Source organism: Astyanax mexicanus, chromosome 17 (genome assembly GCF_023375975.1).
Source record: "Astyanax mexicanus isolate ESR-SI-001 chromosome 17, AstMex3_surface, whole genome shotgun sequence".
In the NCBI taxonomy this organism is placed as follows: Eukaryota; Metazoa; Chordata; class Actinopteri; order Characiformes; family Acestrorhamphidae; genus Astyanax; species Astyanax mexicanus.
The window spans coordinates 26,329,703-26,350,536 of NC_064424.1; the positions used below are offsets into that span (position 1 = coordinate 26,329,703).

The window sequence follows — 20,834 nt, forward strand, 5'->3', positions numbered from 1 at the left end:
CTACATTATACATTGCCTGGCCAAGAAATGCCAAAAAAACAAAAAGCTCTAATATTTGATTGGACCACCTTTACCTTTGATTGCAGCACACATTCGCTGTGACATTGTTTCATTAAGCATCTGCAATGTTACATGATTTATTTCAATCCAGTGTTGCATTAAAGTTTCACCAAGATCTTGCAGCAGCATTGATGATGGTAGAATCTGACCACGGCACAAAGCCTCCTCAAGCACATACCAAAAATTCTCAATGACGTTAAGATCTGGACTCTTGTGAACGATCTGTGTGAAAATGATGATCTCATGCTCCCTGAATCACTCTTTCACAATTCCAGCCCCATGAATCCTGACATTTTCATCTTGGAATATGCCCGTTCCATCAGGAGAGAAAAAATCCATTGATGGAATAATCTGGTCTATATATTCAGTATATTCAGGTAGTCAGCTGACCTGATTCTTTTTCTCAGCACATACTGTTGCTGAACCTAGACCTGACCAACTGCAGCAACCCCAGATAATTTACTTTTTTTTGGCCAGGCTGTGTAAGGGTTAAATGATCTACAATAATTTTAATAAATCAACACTTTCTTCAAAAACAATGACAATTTATTAATATTTTAATAAAATAATTATCTGCATTATATAGCTCTGGAAAAAAGAGACCACTTAAAAATAATGAGTTTCTTTGATTTTACCAAAGTGAAAACCTCTTAAATATAATCAAAAGAAAATGGAAGGGAAACTGCTTGAATTTCTGCACCAGGAGTGGTATAAAGTTATGCAAAAGAAGTGTGTAAGACTGGTGGAGGAGAACATGCCAAGATGCATGAAAACTGTAATTAAAAACTAGGGTTATTCCACCAAGTATTGCTTTCTGAACTCTTAAAACTTTATTAAAAGTTTGTATTATTTTAGTTCTGAACTGTTTATCTGCAAAAACAATTTCTTTAAAAATTCATCATACATCTATATAAGAAAATGTTTTCTTATTTCTGCACACATTTCTAATTTATCTGCCTTTATGTCTTGAAAATAATTATCTGCATTACCTAAAACACAATCTGCAAATATTTATTAAAGAAATTAAAAACTACATTATTTCTTAAAAACATTAAATTATCTATATTACTTTTTTTTTATCTGATATACATGTTTAAAAAATATAAATGTTATTTTTAACAAATACAATCTGTTTTTTAGGAAGAAAAGGCATTGTTTTTTTAAAAGCTAAATTATATACTTCATACGTATCTATAAAATGGACAAAACATCTAAATTCATACATTTTGCTACAAGCTTATTGATTTTTAGAAAAAGGCATAAAGTATACACTATTTGTTTAAAAAAAGCATAATTATCTTTTCTTTAAAAAAAAAAAGCTAAACTAAACTGTCAATAAAAATACTTTTTTTCTAGGACTAAAAGATGTATGATATTGTTTCTCAGAAAGAGAACTGTTAGACAGGTAGACTAGACTGAAGATTAGATCTGATCTATGCAGTGCGACTGAATGCAGAACCCCTCCCGGCTGCAGCGCAGACCAACCTGCACATTAACTCAGCTGCTCTTCTTAATAGTGACCTCCTCAGAGTCCTTCATCATCCGGAGAGCTTTGCAGTGTGAAGCTGGGGGGGCGGCTGATGGCTGATTTGGTTCTCGGGTATACGGTGTAATGATGGGTGGAGGGTGGGGGTTATTAAAGGCAGCAGCCGGACCGCAACCAGCAATCAGCCGCAATCTCTCTTTTACCCTCCATTTCTGCGGGTTGGGTCGCTGAAGAGTCTCTCCCTGCAGGACCAGGCAGGAATGTTACACCTTCATGCTGAGGAGCATCCCAACCTCCTGGGCTAATGGAAGCACAAAGGCTACCATATACAGCCAACATGGAGCCCAATTAACAGCTAACAACACAGCTTTTGTAAGACTTACTCAGATCTGATAAGTATGTACACTGTATGTACCAATGTTTGTAGTGGTCATACTGAACACTGGGGCTCGAAATTCAATACCAAAAAGGCATCGAATGAAACGCATGAAACGCGCATAAAAGCACAGAATGCGGAGAAAGCGCACAGCGTGGTAAAAACAACCATGATCGTGCCCTGGTGCAGATAAGTGGATACAATATTTTGAGATGAGTTGGGGAGCTCAGGATGAAGTGAGGTGGTGATAATACAACATCATGACCTCACTAAGGTTCTTTCCACTGAATGCAATAAAATGCTTACACGTACAGGCAGTTACTCAAAAAAAAAAGCAAGATAATTTTTCATACTCTTGATTTCTTAAGAAACAATGAAAGAGCAGGTGTATCTAATTTTAAACCTTTGTACATAACCTTCACTACTGCCATTATTTAGCACTCTATAGGTTCCATCTGCATGATCCAGTCTTGCTCACATTTTAAACTGCTGCTAGTGTTTAATGACAGCTAAACATGCTAGGAGTAGAAGCGTAACACAACAACAACCTATAAAAATCTATCTTCTTTGCCAACTAATCACAAAGGCCTACACATAATGAAACAGCATATCCAATCCTGGCCCACATCCTATATTCTGGAGAGCCCAGGTGCAGACTCTAGAGTTTTCCTGATCCCTGATGGAATATTGGAGGTGCAGTAGTGTTTCTCCCACTCAATGGAGTCACTAACCTGGAAAACCTGGAGTAATCCCTCAGCGATCCGGCAGTAGTCCGGCCGCGTGCCAGCACATAGCAGAGATTAGCATTTTACACTCAGCTGAGGTTTTGTGCGCGCGCACACATACTTTTTTAGCACTGTGCAGCTTGGTGTGGATCTAGCACACTTGACCTAACTTCATGATTACACTGAAAATAACGTCGCTTGCACACTTCTTATATAAAGTTATAATTTGTTGAGCCAACATAACTTGCCAATGCTCAATGAAATCTGAAGTGAACTGAAATAGATATATTCAGTTATTTGCAGGTATTACATAATTTTAAGGCTTAATATAACATCTTTACATTTAACATCTTCACAAGTAGAACAAAGCTTTTGGGAAAGACTAAACATTGATGGTGAATATAAAGAGGGGAGACACACCCAGTATGCAATGATTTACACATCTAAGTTGCTTTGCACAAAGTCAGTGGCCAATGAAATTACTTGGGTGTGTGGCCATGCCAGTCATATCATGCATGCAGAAATTTAAATGTAAATTAATTACATTGTGTCAACAAGACACAATGAAGTGTAATAAAACAATAATTTATTTGTGTTGACAAAACACTATGCATTTATGTTTAAATGCAGTTGAATCTGTCTCCTCTATATCCACTGGATTAGTTTGGTAAAGGTATGTGGTGTAAAACACAGAGTTACTTACATTGTACCAGTGCTTGGAGGGGCAAAAGCTCCAAACTACCATCAGCCATTCTGGTCTTTGCTAAATCCATTGGTAAATCTGATCTTCGTCGGTTTTAACATGCAGTGCTGTGGCTATTTACTTTTCTTCCACTCATCCACTCTGAAACACACATTCAAAAATCAATATTACAAAAAATATTCTAAAACAGTAAAGTGCATTGCACACAGGGTCTATATTATACCTAGGCCTGCTTTAATGGGTTTATATAAAGCTATTGTGTTTTTATGTGAACACAGCATCTACAGAGCTGAACAGCTGGATTGGAGAACAGCTCAGTTTACAACCACTTGCCCTATTCAAGCATCAAATGTAATAAGTAATAACATTTATTATTCAGGTAGAAGTACAGATGATAGGGTTTAAAATACTTCTTTATATATGTTGAATAATCAGCCCCCCCCCCCCCTGTCCTTTTTTAACATTTTCCACACATTTTTGTAAAAGAAATAATTACTATATTGTTATATTTAAATGATAATGTTGATAAATTTGGGATGCACTAGTCTCTCTATTTCAGCTGCATATATACCCATTGAAAATGAGCAGGTGTGATGGATCGCATATGAAACAATTATTTTTCTTTACTGTTAAAAGGTTATGGTCATATAGGTGACCTATAAACCGTATTTTTATAGTTTTACAGTTCATTATTATTTTTTAACTTGCCATTGCTATGCTTTAACTGCTATTTACATGTTTTTTTTTTAACATCCAAGCAGATTTTTTAATGTTCCTAATAAAAACTTAAGGAATTATCATTAAAAACCTAAAAACATACAAAAAGAATGTTTTTACATGCGCAGTGCTGTAAAGAAGCACATATCGATGGGTAGCATAACTCGACAGAACACCGGTTCCCCGGAGCCGCGCACACAGATCCCAGGCTACACAGCTGATTCACACAGCGTCTCTCCCGCTAACCATAATAAACACTGCTGGGAAAAGTTCAGCTGCGCTGCCATGGAGAACAAAACTCAATTTTGTTTTAATTCAAACAATTTGTTTTTTTTTCCCAGCATTTTATTTTTTTACTCAGTAACGGGGAGTTTTCCAAAGTAGCAAAGTAAATTACTTGTGTCAAAATGTACTTGAGTAAAAGTAAAATTACCTAATTTAAAAACTACTTTAAAAATTACAAATTACTCATAAAATCTACTCAATTACAGTAATGTGAGTAAATGTAATTAGTTACTTTCCACCTCTGATGTTTATACTTCTCATCCAACTACAATCAAATTCACTCTGTCTGGATGGAGAGATTAAATGATTTGAACGATGAGAAGCCGGAATGAAAACAAGAGGAAGTTTTTTTTTAAATGTAAGGAGTAGAAAGAACAGATGATTGTGTATAAATGTAAGGAGTGGAAGTAAAAGTGGTGTGAAAAATAATTACTCCAGTAAAATATAGATAACCAACATTTCTACTTAAGTAACGTAATGAAGTATTAGTACTTTGTTTTTTGATACCTCTGTCAAGCATAATGAACAGATGCCCTGATATAAATTGAGTGTAAACCCTTGTTCAGAGACTAAACTGGGGATTTCATGGGCCAATAAATGTTTAAGCGTTGTCTGATCATGTCTGCATTAAACAAGCTACCTAGAGGCAGCCAGTGTTTACCTCAGACTTCCCTAACCTGCTATCAGTAATCCAGTTTCTGTACAGCAGCTCCCTCTACTGGCAGCACCCATATATCAGCAGATCTCAGGTGATTTAGTATTTCTAAAACACAGCTTCAATAACGTGAATAAATAGGCATACGTAATCTGTCTTATATAATAACCCTCCAATATACAGGATTTAACTAGAGTCCAAATATGGCTTTTTACACACAAACATAACACTGTATATACATATTTTATATTACACAATATCTTCAAACGTTTGAATGAATGCTTTCATTTACTTTAAGTTGCACCCAGAGAGGGATTGTTGATACAGATGTGTAGATGCACACACAGCTTGTCTAGTCCCTGTAGAGAAGCATTATATAAAAATATAATTGGACCTACTGAGATATACATGAACCTATTAACACAATGCATAATGTCAGACATGGGCTAGATGGGTATACACTATTTACATAGGTCACTATCCTAAAGGGCTAGAATCAAATGATCTGATCAGCTGAGGGTGTAGATTTTACCACAGGTGGCCATGCAGAATCACGGGGAGATGATTTAGGCAACAAAGGATTATTTAAGGAAGGAAATGATTAGTAGTATATATATTTTTTTTTTAATTTTAGCTAAAGCTGTTTGGCATTTTATTAGATTTTATTTTTTAGTATGTATTAAAATATTGTTTAATCTTTTTCGTTTAGTTTAGTTAGCTTTCTTGTAACACGAAGAACCAACTAATTTTAAAGTCGCTTCTAACAAAAGTTTAATAAAATGCCAAACATAGGAGGCCCATCTTTGCTGGCTTCCAATAGTCCCTATGTTCACACATCTGCAAAAAAAACAAAACAAAACAAACCCACAATCACAAAAACTACACACTGCGCTACTCAAAAGCTCTTATTTGTTTGTGTAAATATCAATGTGGTCAATTTTTTTTAAGTTCGACTTACTTTTTAAAATCTGTGATTTTGCTTTAAAATAACAAATATTTTACTTATGGTTGTACATACATTATTTAACATATTTTTAATTGTATAACTTATTTAATTTTAGTTTTTTTTATAAGGTAAAAAGAGGCATTGGTGTTACTTAGCTTGATAAAACCATTGTTTCAGATCTTTCAGTTACACGTAGGTCAAAATATTAACGTTTAATCAATATTTCGAAAATAACATATACTACACTAAGTAGCAATAAAATATTTTAAATTAGCTAATGATGCAGAGATACTAAATTCGAGATACTAAATGGAAAAATCGAGGTATTAAGTGAATATTTGGACAATGCAGTATTTTCAGTTTTCTTATTCACAGAATTGCTGCTTGATTTTCTTCTCCAGTCTGCGTAACTGCAGTGCAGGCCTGATGCGCACCGACACTCTTCCTCCGCGGCGGTAACACCGTTCAAACAGAGGAGCATCATGGCGGCGGCCATAGAGCGGCTGCTGTCCGAAATCTCGGAGTCGGAGGAGCCGATAGAGGAGCTGAGGTGCCTCAGTACTGCCGTGTCCGCGACCCCGCTGAGCGCGCTGAGAGAGAGCCTGTCCCCGGAGAAGCTGGGGCTCATTTTCTCTCTGCTGAACACCAGCGACAGGCAGGTTATTACAGGAGGCTGAGTCAGCTTAGCAACCTTCCACCTTAACAACCCGGCCAGACTCAGCAGCTGTTTACTTTAAGTTACTGCAGGGTCTAACTCACAGAGCAACTTCACAGAGCTGAACTAGACTGACTGCTGAATTTACTGACTCAGACTGGGTTACTGTTGAACTAATTCTGAATCAGGAGACTGACTGACAGCATTAGCATTAGCCCCAACTTACCTGTCAGTCCTGTAGCTGAACTAACTGACCACTGTTAACTACTAGCTAAACTAGCTAACCTTAATGGGGCGACAGGTACTCTTTCTGAACCCATACAACTAAAGTTAATACGTATTACGGTATAATATATAGTTAACTACTGATATGATGTTTAGTCAAGCATTAAATATGTTAACTTTAAATTAGCTAAGATAAAAAAGAGGTCACTAAAGAGGTTTCAGATTTTCAGATCTAATTTTTATATGGCTGTGTAAACGTGCCAAATGTTGACAACTTTTCTAGGTGCAGATTTCATTTTCCAGCAGGACTGCCCACACTGCCAAAAGTACTGACGTGTCTTGTTGACACGTCAGAAGGGGGAATTGAAGAGTTAACCGTTTATTATACCTTGGGTGTGTTGACAAATATCCTTCAATAATGATTACTTAACTTTAGCATCTACAATCACATAATCATTGTGTGAAACCTTGTATTTTATATGCATTTATATAGAAGATTAACCAATACTCACATTGTATTTTATACACATTTATATAGAAGATTAACCAATACTCACAATATATATTCTTTCCACATATAGTTAAACATTGCTTGATCAGGCATGTAACTAACACAGGCTCTATTATATGACAAACTAACCCACATGATACATAAGGCATTTAACTAACACATAGGATCTATTGTATGGCGTACTAACCACGTGTTACTGACATATTAGCATATAACATATGGAATCTATTGTGTGACTTGTTTAGCTCACGCTTAAGGCATTTGGTCACTGCATGATCCTAACTAACGGCCAAACAATGCCACACTGTCTGGCTGGACACAGTCAAGGCCAAACACTAGTGGTCTGGCCAGACACGTGAAATTATGCATATTAACATGAGCTAATCATTAGCAACGCCTCATCAGCAGGTTTCACGTCATTTGGGGTATAAACATGGAGTCAGATCAGAGGGGGGTCAGAACTTTTACTGGGACGGCTGTTAACTGTCTTGTATGTATCGGTTCTCCTGAATTCAGTATTTTGTAATAAATACTTGATTTGCTTTCAACTTCACTCCACCTGTCTGCGACTCTCTCCATCAAAACGAACACGTAGGGGAGTTGTACCCCGGATGAGGGGTGGGGGGAAACCCATCTTTCATTTTCTTTTTACAACAGTACCAATTGGTCTTGTATAATATTTAAATTTTCTGAAATACTGATTTTTGGGTTTTCATTGGCTGTAAGCCATAATCATCAACAATAAAAGAAAAAAACGCTTAAAATAGACTACTCTGTGTTTAATACATTTATATAATGAGTTTTACATTTTAAACTGTATTACCGAAGTAAAGTAACTTTTTAATGATATTCACATTTTTTGAGATGCACTAGTATACTTTGTTGATATGTTGTTTAGTCAGGCATTGAAGATTAAGACAATGTTACCCTAAAATAGTATTTTATCACTATTTAGACATATTAACACAGTGACTGAAAGAACGTCAATATTGTGAGCTAATAAAAGCTAAAATTTCATTATTATAAGATGCTGAATCGAAAACTAACTTTTAATCCAGTATTAAAGGAAGTGACCCTTCTGAGATCCAAGATAAAAATAAAATAAAATGTTAGTTCTGTAACTAGGACTAGCCAGCTAATTATTAACTATAAGCAGCACTAGCTAAGATAGCTAACATTTTTCCATCCACCTTAAATATTGCAGCAGTCACTTTATGGAGTTTCTACTTTGTGAAGCTATTCACCTTATATTACTTTACAGTAAAAACTTATCCACTGTATAAACCTATTGTATTTGTGGGCAGTGACAATGTTTACTTATGGGTGTTTTGTGTAGAGTTTCACAATTGAAATGGGTCTAAGTGCTTATAACACATGATCATTGAGGAGTTTTTGTTCAAGTCTCTCTCTACATCTCTTTGTCTGTATCTGTGTATCCAGGGAGCAGGTTAAGGTGTGTGTGGAGATCTTGGGACGTGTCTTGCAGGTGTTGGATCCTGTTCAGTTGGCTCAGAACTGCAAATTAGAGCTGCAGAGTGGGCTGAACCATCCTGATGATTCTGTTAAAGTGCTGGGTCTCCAACAGGTTCGTGGTAAAGTCCATCTTCCATTTACTGTGATGTTGAGTAGGGGTATAACCTGTTGTATCGTTTATAAAATCTAAATAACTTGTCCTACTAAAACAGTAAAAACTCCTATAATGTGATAATAGAAGTATTTACTGTGAGGCTTTGAGGGTGTATTTGTAATATATATATATATATATATATATATATATATATATATATATATATATATATATACATACATACATACACACATGATGTTTTTTATTTATTTATTTGCATGCACAAAATCTTTGGTTAGTTTGGTGGTAGATTTTGTTATGTTACAGTTTTTTCAGTTTTTATGTTTGTATTTAATAAAAAAAAGAATGTTATTTTGTTTACAAAATGGAAGTTTTGTTTCTACTGAATGTTTAAAACTAAATAGAATAAAAGCATTTATTTTGTTGCAGTACTTTATTCTTGAAATTAATAATATCTTTTTCAGTGTTTTTATCATATTGCCAAAAAATATGTAATACCCTAACATATGCTTTAGTTTTATGAGTGTCCTTTTCTTGTGTTTGTAGATTAGTCGGGTGATTGGCCACTCTGAGGGGATCACAGAGATGCTGAACAGTCCTGAGGTTCTGCGGGATGTAATCCGATGTGTGGGAGCAGAACGTATAGGCGTTGCCAAAGAGGTACAGTAGCTTTGTAGAGTGTAAAGTCATGTTAGCTTAGCTTCTGGAGAGCTGCAGGTTAATATTTTGACATTTAGTGATCTAGTTGAGAGATCCTGCTCTGTGAAATCCTCCTGGTCCTCAAAGGCTCTAGAATGTAGCTCTGTTCTGTTGTGTGGGTTGATGTCTTAACCTCTGTAACTCTTTCTTTTACGGATTTACTGATTCATTCATGTTACAGGCTGTATTTCAGGGAATTGACTCTGGGTATGTGAATTAAAATGTGTCTTTTTTTCTTCTACAATAACAACCATTGATTGACACAGTATGAGCATCAGGTTCAGTTATTTGGATCAGCACCACATATCAGCCTAATTATTCAATACTTTCTGATAATATTAGGACTCTGATTAGGATCTCTGATTCAAGTATCAGAAAGCTGCATCCCTGCGTTCTTTACAAGCTCTTGTTTGTTCTATATTTTATCCCTTATAGGCCATTTCTGCCCTCAGCATGCTGAGTAACACCAAGGCGGGGCTTGATGCTCTCTTCCGCTCCGATTTGCTGAAGGAGCTCAAGGACGTGATGGGCATCAGTGATGTCATCAGATACAGAGTGTATGAGGTAAGCATCAGTCATCCCACTGACTAACACAGTGGCACCTGTTGATGACACAGCTGTGCAAATTCACACCCACACACAGCTTCTTCTCACACAGTCGCTGTAGAGATTTACTGCCAATAGAAAAGGACTCTTCAGAGCAGATAAACATGAACTCAGTGGCATCATGCCTAATGCCAGCTGTGGGTTATAGCAGCCTAAATTCCCCCAGCATTGAGCTGTGGAACAGTAAATCTGTGTTCTCTGGAACAATGGTGCTTAATCCAGAACATTTGGGGTGTAATAAGGATCACTCTACATGCTGACATTTAACACATTTGTAGCAACGTTCCACAATCTGATAGTCTTTTTAATGGCCTTGATTTAGAAAGAAACAGTGTGTTTTAATAATTTTGTCCGTTGGAATTGTTGTACTTGCTAAAATAACATGCTGTTTTTTGACGTAATGTGGCTATTGGTGCATTTATGTACAAGTGTGTGTGTGTGTCTGTGTGTCTGTGTGTGTGTGCATAGCTGGTTGTGGAAGTGTCCTCTGTATCTCCTGTCTCCCTCGGGTACTGTGCAAACAGTAGCTTCATCTCACAGCTTCTGGAAGAACTGACTGGAGAAGATGTACTTGTCAGGTAACACCTACAAATACATTGACAAACAGAGGAATGGCCACAATAACTTATCAATCATCCCTCTGTCTTTTGCATATCTTCCAGTCTGCAGATAATATTTTTAATACATGTTGGGAAAATACATAAATAATATTCTGAAAAAAAAGCTGAGCTGTGCATACATTGTGCAACAATAAATTATATTAATATATATTTTCATAATAATAACTTTATTAGACAGACATTTGTAGCACATTGCCACAGTTACAGCGTTTTATTTAAATGTGAGGGCATTACAGTACATGTTGAAACATTGGAGCTGATGATGAGGGATTACTTCTCCCACTCTAACTCCATCAACACTGTCTCTTGGCTAGGTTATGTTTCAGTTGTGGGTGCGACTTAAATCTGAGTGTTCATATTAGCAAATTTTTGTCTCCTCTGTCTCAGAGTGACTGCTATCGAGATGGTCACCAGCTTGGCTCAGAGCCAGCATGGCCGTCAGTACCTCGCCCAGCAAGGCATTATGGACAAGATATCTAACATGATCACAGCTGCAGATTCCGACCCATTCTCCAGCTTCTACCTGCCAGGTAGTGTTTTTGTGTGTCTGTGTTTTTGTGTGTCTGTGTTTTTGTATGTCTGTGTTTTTGTGTGTCTGTGTTTTTGTGTGTCTTTGTTTTTGTGTTTTTTTTGTGTGTCTGTGTATGTGGCAATGTGTGTCTGTTTCTCCAGCTTTCCAACTTTTTTATTATGTTTTAAAATCACAATTATTGTATTATGAGAGAAAAAATGCCATGTACAGTGGTATGAAATAGTTTGGACACCCCTGAAAATTTTCATGATTTTCCTTTATAAATCATTGGTTGATTGGATCAGCAATTTTAGTTAAATATAATATAGCAGACAAACACAGTGATATTTGAGAAGTAAAATTAAGTTTATAGGATTTACACTAAGCAATAATTCTTTAAACCAAATTAGGCAGCTGCTTGATTTTGTTAGGAGTGCACATGTAAGATACAAAGGCTTTAAATTAAATTAAAGCTTAAAACAGCTGACTAATGTAAACAATAGAGCCTAAAAAGAGATACACCAAAAACTTTAACACTGCTATAGTTTTGCTTTTCAAAACTAAATATTTTGAATAGTTCCATTAAAAACTGTAAACAGACCTAAAATACTTAATGTTTATGTATTTAAAAGAGATATTTCTCAAAAGCTCTATTTCACTAGTAAGACACAAGTTTAATATCAAGTTACAATGTTATCCCTGAAGCTATTAGATGCATTACAGTATAAAAATCAGCCACAATTCCTTCTTTCTCAAGTTAACAAAAAAATTCAGTTCAGTGTGCATTAATAGTATTCTTTAAGCTACAGTATTAATATATTTTAAAGGGCAATAGCTACTGCTCTTGAACTGTTTTTTCACATTGTATCCAGAGTTTTAGGGACTTTTAGCTCTTGTGCTGAATAAATGATTCTGTACTCAGGACCAATTCTGGGCATGTCTGGGGGATGAGAGAAACTTTTCTCTGAGCTTGATTGATTCCATTTGTCTCTTTCTGAGTGAATAATTGCTGTTTGCTGCAGTTTTTTCTATTTTGCTCTAATAAAGAGCAGCAGCAGGAGCTCCTCAGATAATGAGCTACTGTCACTCCAGTATGTAAGCTTATGCTAACTGGCTAGCATTAGCTAGCAAGCTCGGCTGTTCTACACAGTGCTCTGCAGCCCCTTTCTAGCGGTATGTGAAAAACACATAGCCGTTTTAATTTCCCCTCTGGTATACCACCCAGCACTACTTAATATTATAATAAAAATAATATTGCATCACCAACTTTTGAAGTGCGCTCATATATAGTAAGTAAAGTATAGAAGAGTGAGGCTAAGAAAACTGTTGTACAAACATCTAACATAGGCATAGGATAACAAGCTAAATTTAAAATACTCAATCTTATTGTTTAAAGAGTCCAGGATATTATGTAAATTATTGTGTCCTATGTTATTATTCAGTAGCAGCTTATGTTTACTGAGAAGTGTTTTGGATCATCATAGATACTTCAGTATAAGTGTGTGTGTTCGTGTGTCCAGGTCTGGTGAAGTTCTTCGGTAATCTCGCAGTGATGGACAGCCCTCAGCAGGTGTGTGAGAGTTATCCAGCATTCCTCAACATGGTGTTTACCATGGCAATGAACCCTGACCCAACACAGACCCCTGTTGCCCTGGACACGCTTGGATTACTGGGGGGCACCGTGGAGGGCAAACAGGTTCTGCACAAAACAGGTATGTGTGGGGGTAAACATGGTTAAAACTTTAAAACGTATCATCCAGTGCTGTTCTTATTAGGGGTGGGAATCTTTTACTATCTCACGATTCGATTCGATTCCGATTATGGGGGCCACGATTCGATTCAAAATCGATTTTTGATTCAAAACGATTTGAATTATACAAATTTCTGCTTCTGGCTTATGAATCTTATTGAAAAAAAGCCTCCATAAAATACACTGGTCCTGGAGCAGGTAATGTGTTACAAAAACAATAAAATGTGCAGGAATGTGGGTCCTCAGTGACAGAGGAATTACTGGGATATCACAATGACGTTTGTCAATGAACAATAAATAAATAATAAATAACACTGCTTTATTACCAGGCTACTAGCGGTGGTGTGTAGGTGACGCTGCTGGGCTGATGTGATGATAGCAGTGGAGCGCTAAAGTTCAGGAGCAGCTGCTGATTAACTAGTTAATTTTAGGCCGTTGTATTTCTTCAGAAAGGGGGCAGGAGGTGGAGAAATTAATTCATATTGTCCATTACTTAATTCCTCTGTGATGGGGAGCTGAAATTAGCTCTGATTAGCTTATTTTATTTTTCTGTTCCGCCTTAAATGCTGCAGCCCGCTGCCACCTGTTGCATTATTTAAGGTGGAACTGGAAAGTTAGCTAGTTAGCTAGCTAACAGTTACTGAAACGAACTACTAGCGATCTTTTTTATGCTTGTTATGAAGCATTCTGCCATAAAACATTAAAACTACACGTTAATCTAAGGTAATATAGTGCTTGTTCTGCCATCTTACCGGTAATTCTCATACACCTACGCTCTGTGTGGGTCTGGAAGATCTCTGTTTGAACAAGCCCTATCCTTTACCCGCCTTAGGGGTGACGGTACGTTTACACACTACGGCGGCGCAGCCAATCGCTTTCTCCGCCTCCCACTTGCCGCTTTGGGCAGTGGGAGGCGGAGCGAAAAACGCTTCGGTAGGGGTAGGGCCAAGGGAAGAAATGGGATTGGACCTTAGAATCGATTTTGGGACATTTTAAATCGATTCTGAATCGTAGTAAATGAGAATCAAGATTCTTATGTGAATCGATTTTTTGGCACACCTCTAGTTCTTATTATCCAGTATGCGTTATGTATGAATTTTATCAGTCAGGTTGTAAGAAGCAGTAAAGTTGCTCTGCTGAAGTGCAGCGCTATACAAGAGTTTCTGTTTAGTTCTTCAGCACAGGAAGATTAACATCCAGCACTTGATTGACTTTACCAAGACCAGATATCATTTATATACACAACCTGTAAAGTACAGTAACACTTTTTTGCTTTGCAGGTGAACAGTTCAAAACTGTGTTGAAGAGAATGAGTCTGCTGGCAACAGACGATACAACTGATCTCAGAGTGAGGAGTCTGGAGGCCATCGCCCAGTTGCTGACACTACCTGTGAGTGTGCAGTGTATGTAGTGTTTACAGTATGACAGTAATAAAAAAGAAGAGATGTAAATTAGGGGTGGGCAATATTATATTGTATACAATATATCGTGACACAGAAATATCGTGATATTAAAAATCCATATTGTGATAAAAGGGCTGTTCTGTCTTAAAGGTAGTCTATTATTTACTGTGAAGCTTTAGGTGTATTTATTGTATAAATTGTTTTAGTTTGCAGTTTATATGCATGCACTAAATATTCTGCAATATTATTTGCTGCATTATATTATTTTATGATATATTATTTATTTTGCCACATTATGGTTATTTTTTTATACTCTTATAATGTATTCCTGAAATTAATTAATTATTTTCTGTTTTCCTATATCGCCATGTATATCGTTATCGCAAAAATACCCTGAAATATCGTGATATTATTTTAGAGCCATATTGCCCACCCCTAATTTAAATCCAGTATGAATCGTGTTCAGTGTTTTTAGTAATAACTTTGGCGTGATTATAATCCAGTATGAATCGCTTGGCCACTTTAATCTCTGCCCAAACTTGCTGGACTCTTGGGCGTTTCTGTGATTTAACTGCTCTGGAAACGCAGCCGTTCCCACAGATCAACATGGGTCCACCCCATTCAACAGAATGAACAGGGAAAGAAACTAGAAATTCAGAGAGCAGGAGCTTGAGGACGTCGGACAGCCTTGTTTGTGATTGATCCAAAGAAAAGCTAGAAGCCAATCGGGTTAGAATGTCGCTTCACAGCATCATAATTCATTTGCATAAAGTTTAGAAAAATTCAGCTCTGTGTCGCTTGTCGCTCTGTCACTTGTCGCCTCTCGCGGCGAAAATTCACGCCCTGCCATAGGAAATGAATTGTCTCCTGTCGCTTTCCATTGTGAACGCAGGGTGACAGTGGAGTAGTTTTAATCCAGTATGAATCTGCAGTGTGCATAGTTTGTACAGTCTGACAGTAATAACTGTGCAGTGTTTTTTAAACCATTTTGAATCTGCAGTGTTTTTAGTGTTTACAGATTAAGTGTAATATGTTGATGTATGTTATAAATCCAGTATGTCACGTGATGGGGGGAAAAAAAATTGGAACTGATGTTCTCATCGTAGTTTGTGTGTGTGTTTGTGTGTGTGTTTGTGTGTGTGTTTGTGTGTGTGTGTTTGTGTGTGTGTTTGTGTGTGTGTGTTTGTGTGTGTGTTTGTGTGTGTGTGTTTGTATGTGTGTTTGTGTGTGTGTGTTTGTATGTGTGTTTCTGCAGTTGGAGCAGCAAACAGATGATCTGCTGTTGCTGACAGAGTCTTGGTTTTCTCTGCTGAGCTCTAAGCCGATGGAGATGATCAGAAACATCAGCACTCAGCCCTTCCCTGAGTTACACTGTGCTGCACTCCGCATCTTCACTGTGAGTGTGTGTATATGCCTGTGTGTGTGTTTCCATGTGTTAATATGTGTTAACTGAATTATTGAATTATTGAGTTTCAAAACAGACTAGCTAGCAACCAACCAAACATGTGAGGCTCATTATTTAACATAATCAATTCTCTTTTGAATGAGCAAAACGTTATAAAGCTTACATTGCTCATACAGGATGAATGACTTAATGCATCAGCTAGCTAACAATGCTGAGAAAATAGCATTCTCTTAAGAAGTTTTCTGACACGTAAATTAGCTAAGGAATATTAACTAGGTTTGTTGGCTAAACACAAAGGCTAATACACCTGCCCATCTGGAGCAGCGCTCATTTTTTTTCTTTTTTTTCTTTTCTTTTTTTTTTTTTGGGCGCAAACGTCCCCACACTTTGGAAAGGTTAGGTTTTGCCCTCACTGCCTCTCCGTCTTCATGCTGCACCATCATTCAAGCTACTCTTCTTTGTTAGCACTTACTGCACTCATTGTAGGCAGCAGAAATAATACTGCCCCCTGCAGTTCCTTCAGTATGTTGCAAAAATACTATTGTCGATTATGTCAACTAACGGTTTCAGCTATACTGCAGATTGTTAGAACTTTGTTGGAGAGCATGTTCTATTTATACGTTATAGATATACACTATATCATACATTAGTTTGAATTTATTTTAATTGTTGACGTTAGTGGATCACCATGACCTGATCCACAGAGCTCTCTGAGGCCTTCAGAAAGAAATCAGCCATTCCACTGTCCAATAAAGAATTTACAAGTGAAACTGCCAACATGGCCAGGTCAGACCGTCCCCAGACAGTTTCAGACACAAGTATAAATTTAATGGGAGATGTGCAAAGGAGACAACCTTGCTTTCTAAAACCATTAGATGGAGGGATGATTCATCTTTGCCCTGATGTATTTTTTTGTCCTTTTTACCTTTTCCTTGCATTTCTCCATGAATACACCTTCAAAAAGAGATCAAGCAACTTTACTAAAGACGTAGCATTTGTATAATTATATTATATCTCCCCCCCCCCCCCCACTCCCAGACTTTTTTTTACATGACTTGTGTGTCTTTTGCTCCCAACACATTATGATCAGCTCAGGCTTTCAGCAGTAGGCCAGGTGACCCGAGTGAGGACATCCCATTTAAGACAAGACCATTACAGTTGTTACTAAACCCTGATTTAAAGTCATGTCATCTGGCACTAACTGCTCTTCTCGCTGTTCCACATTCAAGTTTTTAACAGCTGTATTTATTACAGTATTAAAGGTTTTCGCTGTGAGAAGCCCTGTGGTTGCATTCTGTCAGCACTCAACTATTCCTGCCTGCTGGGCTTTTGTCCCCTAATGAGAGTTTTAATGACCCTGTAAAAAGACTCACAGACAGTTTGGACAAACAGTGCTAACAATGACCTACGGCTAGAGGCTCCAGCCAAACTGAGGTCATTCCTGAAGCTCCAGTAAATGCTCACTAATTCTCTGGAATTCTCAGCAAGCTGCTGTTCTAGAATCAGATTGGAAAAAGATCAGTTGTGATTGTAGACTGTGATTTATTTGTTGAAATATTCCAACAGTTGTAAATTTAAAGGTAGCAGTTCTACAAAAAAAACAAGTAACAGTGAGTGTGTTTTTACATGCAATCTGATTACCACAGGACATCAGAGTTTAAAGGGGCTCTGAGTGGTTTAGTGGTCTAAAGGGCTGCCACTATGATTCGGAGGACGATTCCCAGTCATGTAGCTCGTACTCAGCTGCGTAGCCCTTCTCATTTTTACAGTGTACAGTTGGAACTAAGTCAGTAAACACAATTCCACAATGTATCATAACTTGGACATGCATATAATGCCTTACAGTACATTTGATCTTGATATGGTTTATTTAACACAGAGAGTCATTTGTATCAGTAAAATGTTTATTTCCTTTATTCATGACTGGAATTATTTGATCACAGTAACTACAGTAAAGCAGCCGAACATCTCACAGCAGGAGTGCCGAAGCTGACACGCAATATAGGCTAGGCTACCAGTAGTGACGCCTTACAAAATCTGGACACTGTATTATCTAACTGTAAAATCAGAGAATTAATAATTAGCAGGTTAGAAATGTAGCTAACTGATGGTGATCACAGCAGCCCTGTAACAGATCATGAGTGGAAAATGCTCCTTTTCCACCAAGCTTCTTAAACTGGTAGGCCCAAGTAATTGATCTACTTTTCCTTTTTTAATATTACGCCTTTACTGTTGTGACTTTTTCTGGTAGGTTGCTGTATTTTTTTGTTGCAGCATTGTTGCGGTACGTAATGTTATTTTTGTACATTGCCTATTTAGTTAAAAGTTTGGCTTATAGTCAGGTGCGGCCTGTATATGTACAAATGTTTAAAATCAGGTTATTCAGGTGCGCTCAATAGCCCAGAAATTATGGTAGCATTAAAATGTATTTTTTCATTTTCGGTAAAAAATGATTAAAAGTTAATTGCCTAGTGATCTTTTGTGTCTTAGTTTCATTATTGACCCAATAAAGTTGAATAGCAAGCAAACTCTACAGAAAGGTGATACATTTTGAATCATAAAACTTGATTTCATTTCTTCTCCTTCTGCAATTACTAAACACAATTCTGGTTGTGTTTACATAAACATAATACCATCTCTTGCAGTGTGACAAAAAGCAAATCCATAATTTTGAGTGTATGTATGTATAAATGCTCTCAACTCACCCCCAAATTACATACTGTAGTAACTGCTCAACCAAATGAATAGGGTAAACATACAGTGAAGAATATTGGTATTTACATTGTGTAAAACTGACACCAATAAATCCTTAATTCCTGCTATTTTACATACTTACAAGTGTTTTTTTCTCAGTAGCATAGTCACTGTGAAGTGTGGATAATATTTTTGTGATATATTGATTATTATATAATCACAGTTTTGAGTTATTACCATTATCATTAATTTACCACAGCTGAAACTTGAAAATGGGCCTTGAAAGTTCTTGAAAAGTGCTTGAATTGTACCTTGTAAAAGGTGTATGAACCCTGAGACCTACATCACACGCCCATCCTGTTGGGGCTCGAGAAAAGTGGTAGGAAACTTTGGCCCGACCGAGTTTGAAATTCATACAGTATACAGTCTTATACTAATACTAATACAGATTCTTATGCTTTCCCATTTTCCTCCTTCAGCACATCAACTTTAAGTTGAATAACAGATCACTTTATATTGCCTAATAGGTCCACCCCTTGATAGGTGATACTATAGATGAGGACAATCAGTGTTTCAGCTTGAAGTGGTGTTAATGAATTGGCTGATCAGTGTATTTTCCCTGTTCTTTACTGCAGGCAATAGCATGTCAGGAGTGGGCTCAGCGATTAATGATGTCAACACCAGGTTTCGCTGAGTGGGTGGTGGATCGCTCTGTGGGTAAAGGCAAGAAGGCCAAGGACTGTAAGTTTGAGCTTGTGGGGGCGCTGCTGAGCTCGTCCAGCATACGAGAGATTTTCGGGGCTCAAAACTACCTAAAGCTCAGAGCCTACCTGGATGAAGGGCCGTACTACGTCAGCGCAGTGTCCACTGTCACCACTGAGGGAGCGGACTGAGTGAAAGAAGAATGGGAAAAAAAGAACACACACACATACATGCATACATCAAAAACAGTAATAGATCTCCCTTTTAACACTCAATATTAATGTTATGGTTCTGTAATTCTCATTTTGTCCAGTTGGAATAACCATCTGTTCTTCTCACGTTCTCTTCCTCTGTATTTCTCCTACAAATACACACACATTACTAATATGCCAATATTGTTGCACTTAATTTCATTTGATTTCTTTTTTTTTTACAGTTCTGAACTTTGTATTATTAAAGGATAAAATATGTTTTTGTCAAACGAAATCATCTTTTTATGATTGGATTTTAACGGTGAATCTTGGCTACTACAAAGAGTATATAAGTGAAAGATGGATTTTGAAGATCTAACCATTTTGCTGTCAGTGTTCAGATTGCCCACTGTAAATCAATTACAGGCCTTTTCCTGTGGTCATTAATACTAGAGCATGAGGCTGCAGTGGAACAGCCACTGGGTGGCAGTACAGAGCTATTGGTTTTCTGGAGTCTTGCACATATAGAGCTGTTTTCCCCAGTCCTGCACAGATACTGTATTTCCTATGTAGCCAAATCCTTTTCATATCTGAAACAAACTTGAATTTGAAGCAAATGCTTCCTTTATGTGTAAAGGTATTTATCTGCACTACTGAACATTCATTATAAGAATACATACAAATGCACAATCAGAGGTGTCAAAACATGAAATACAAAAACTTCATTACCTTACATACGTAGAAATGTTGGTTATCTATACTTTACCGAAGGAGTTATTTTTCAGGCTACTTTTTATTTCTACACTTGATTTATCAGACAGTTATCTGAACTTTCTACTCCTTAGATTTTAAAAATAGCCTTGTTACTTCTGTTTTATTTCAGCTTGTTTTCATTCTGATTTTTAATTGTTAAAAAAATATCCATCGGGATAGTGATTTTAATTGTGGTTGGATGAGAAGTATAAATATAAACCATTCCTTTCTTTATAATTTTATTTCAGCATTGCTGAGTAGCATCACAGCACCCTCTGAGGAAAGTGCAGAAACTCTGTTCCGATACGTCAGCTCACAGATGCCTTTTGCTGATCGACATCACTATTTTTGGAGTGATGTGGGGAAAGAGCACAATCTACCCAAAAAATTCACTGACCTCTGCCTCCAAAGCAGGCATTTTGTACTAGCAGTCTGTTGAAAAATGATACTTAAAAATACCAAGCTAATCAGATAAGTTGAAGAAAGTCTTTAACACAAAATGTACACATCTGCATTATACAACCTAGAAAAAGAAGTCTGCCAGATGAGCTTTGAAGTCTGAAACTGG

The 20,834-nt window shown here is 37.0% G+C and overlaps 1 protein-coding gene across 1 annotated transcript; it reads left to right on the forward strand.

Moving 5' to 3' along the window:
* Nucleotides 1-6,397: 6,397 nt before the first annotated feature.
* psmd5 (proteasome 26S subunit, non-ATPase 5) lies at nucleotides 6,398-19,792 on the forward strand. Its single transcript, XM_049466512.1, has 10 exons — nucleotides 6,398-6,612; nucleotides 8,789-8,929; nucleotides 9,479-9,592; nucleotides 10,067-10,195; nucleotides 10,706-10,815; nucleotides 11,245-11,387; nucleotides 12,889-13,080; nucleotides 14,399-14,508; nucleotides 15,777-15,917; nucleotides 19,256-19,792. Exons 1-10 carry the CDS (start codon nucleotides 6,436-6,438, stop codon nucleotides 19,511-19,513), a joined length of 1,515 nt encoding a protein of 504 aa, XP_049322469.1. The 5' UTR covers nucleotides 6,398-6,435; the 3' UTR covers nucleotides 19,514-19,792.
* The last annotated feature ends 1,042 nt before the right edge of the window (nucleotides 19,793-20,834 follow it).

Excerpts from the sequence above, each read along its gene's own strand:
- psmd5 (XM_049466512.1), top strand. The coding sequence starts at position 6,436 with ATGGCGGCGGCCATAGAGCGGCTGCTGTCCGAAATCTCGGAGTCGGAG. Across the intron at positions 11,388-12,888 it reads CTCCAGCTTCTACCTGCCAG|GTCTGGTGAAGTTCTTCGGT; the intron begins GTAGTGTTTTTG and ends TCGTGTGTCCAG. Across the intron at positions 13,081-14,398 it reads ACAGGTTCTGCACAAAACAG|GTGAACAGTTCAAAACTGTG; the intron begins GTATGTGTGGGG and ends TTTGCTTTGCAG.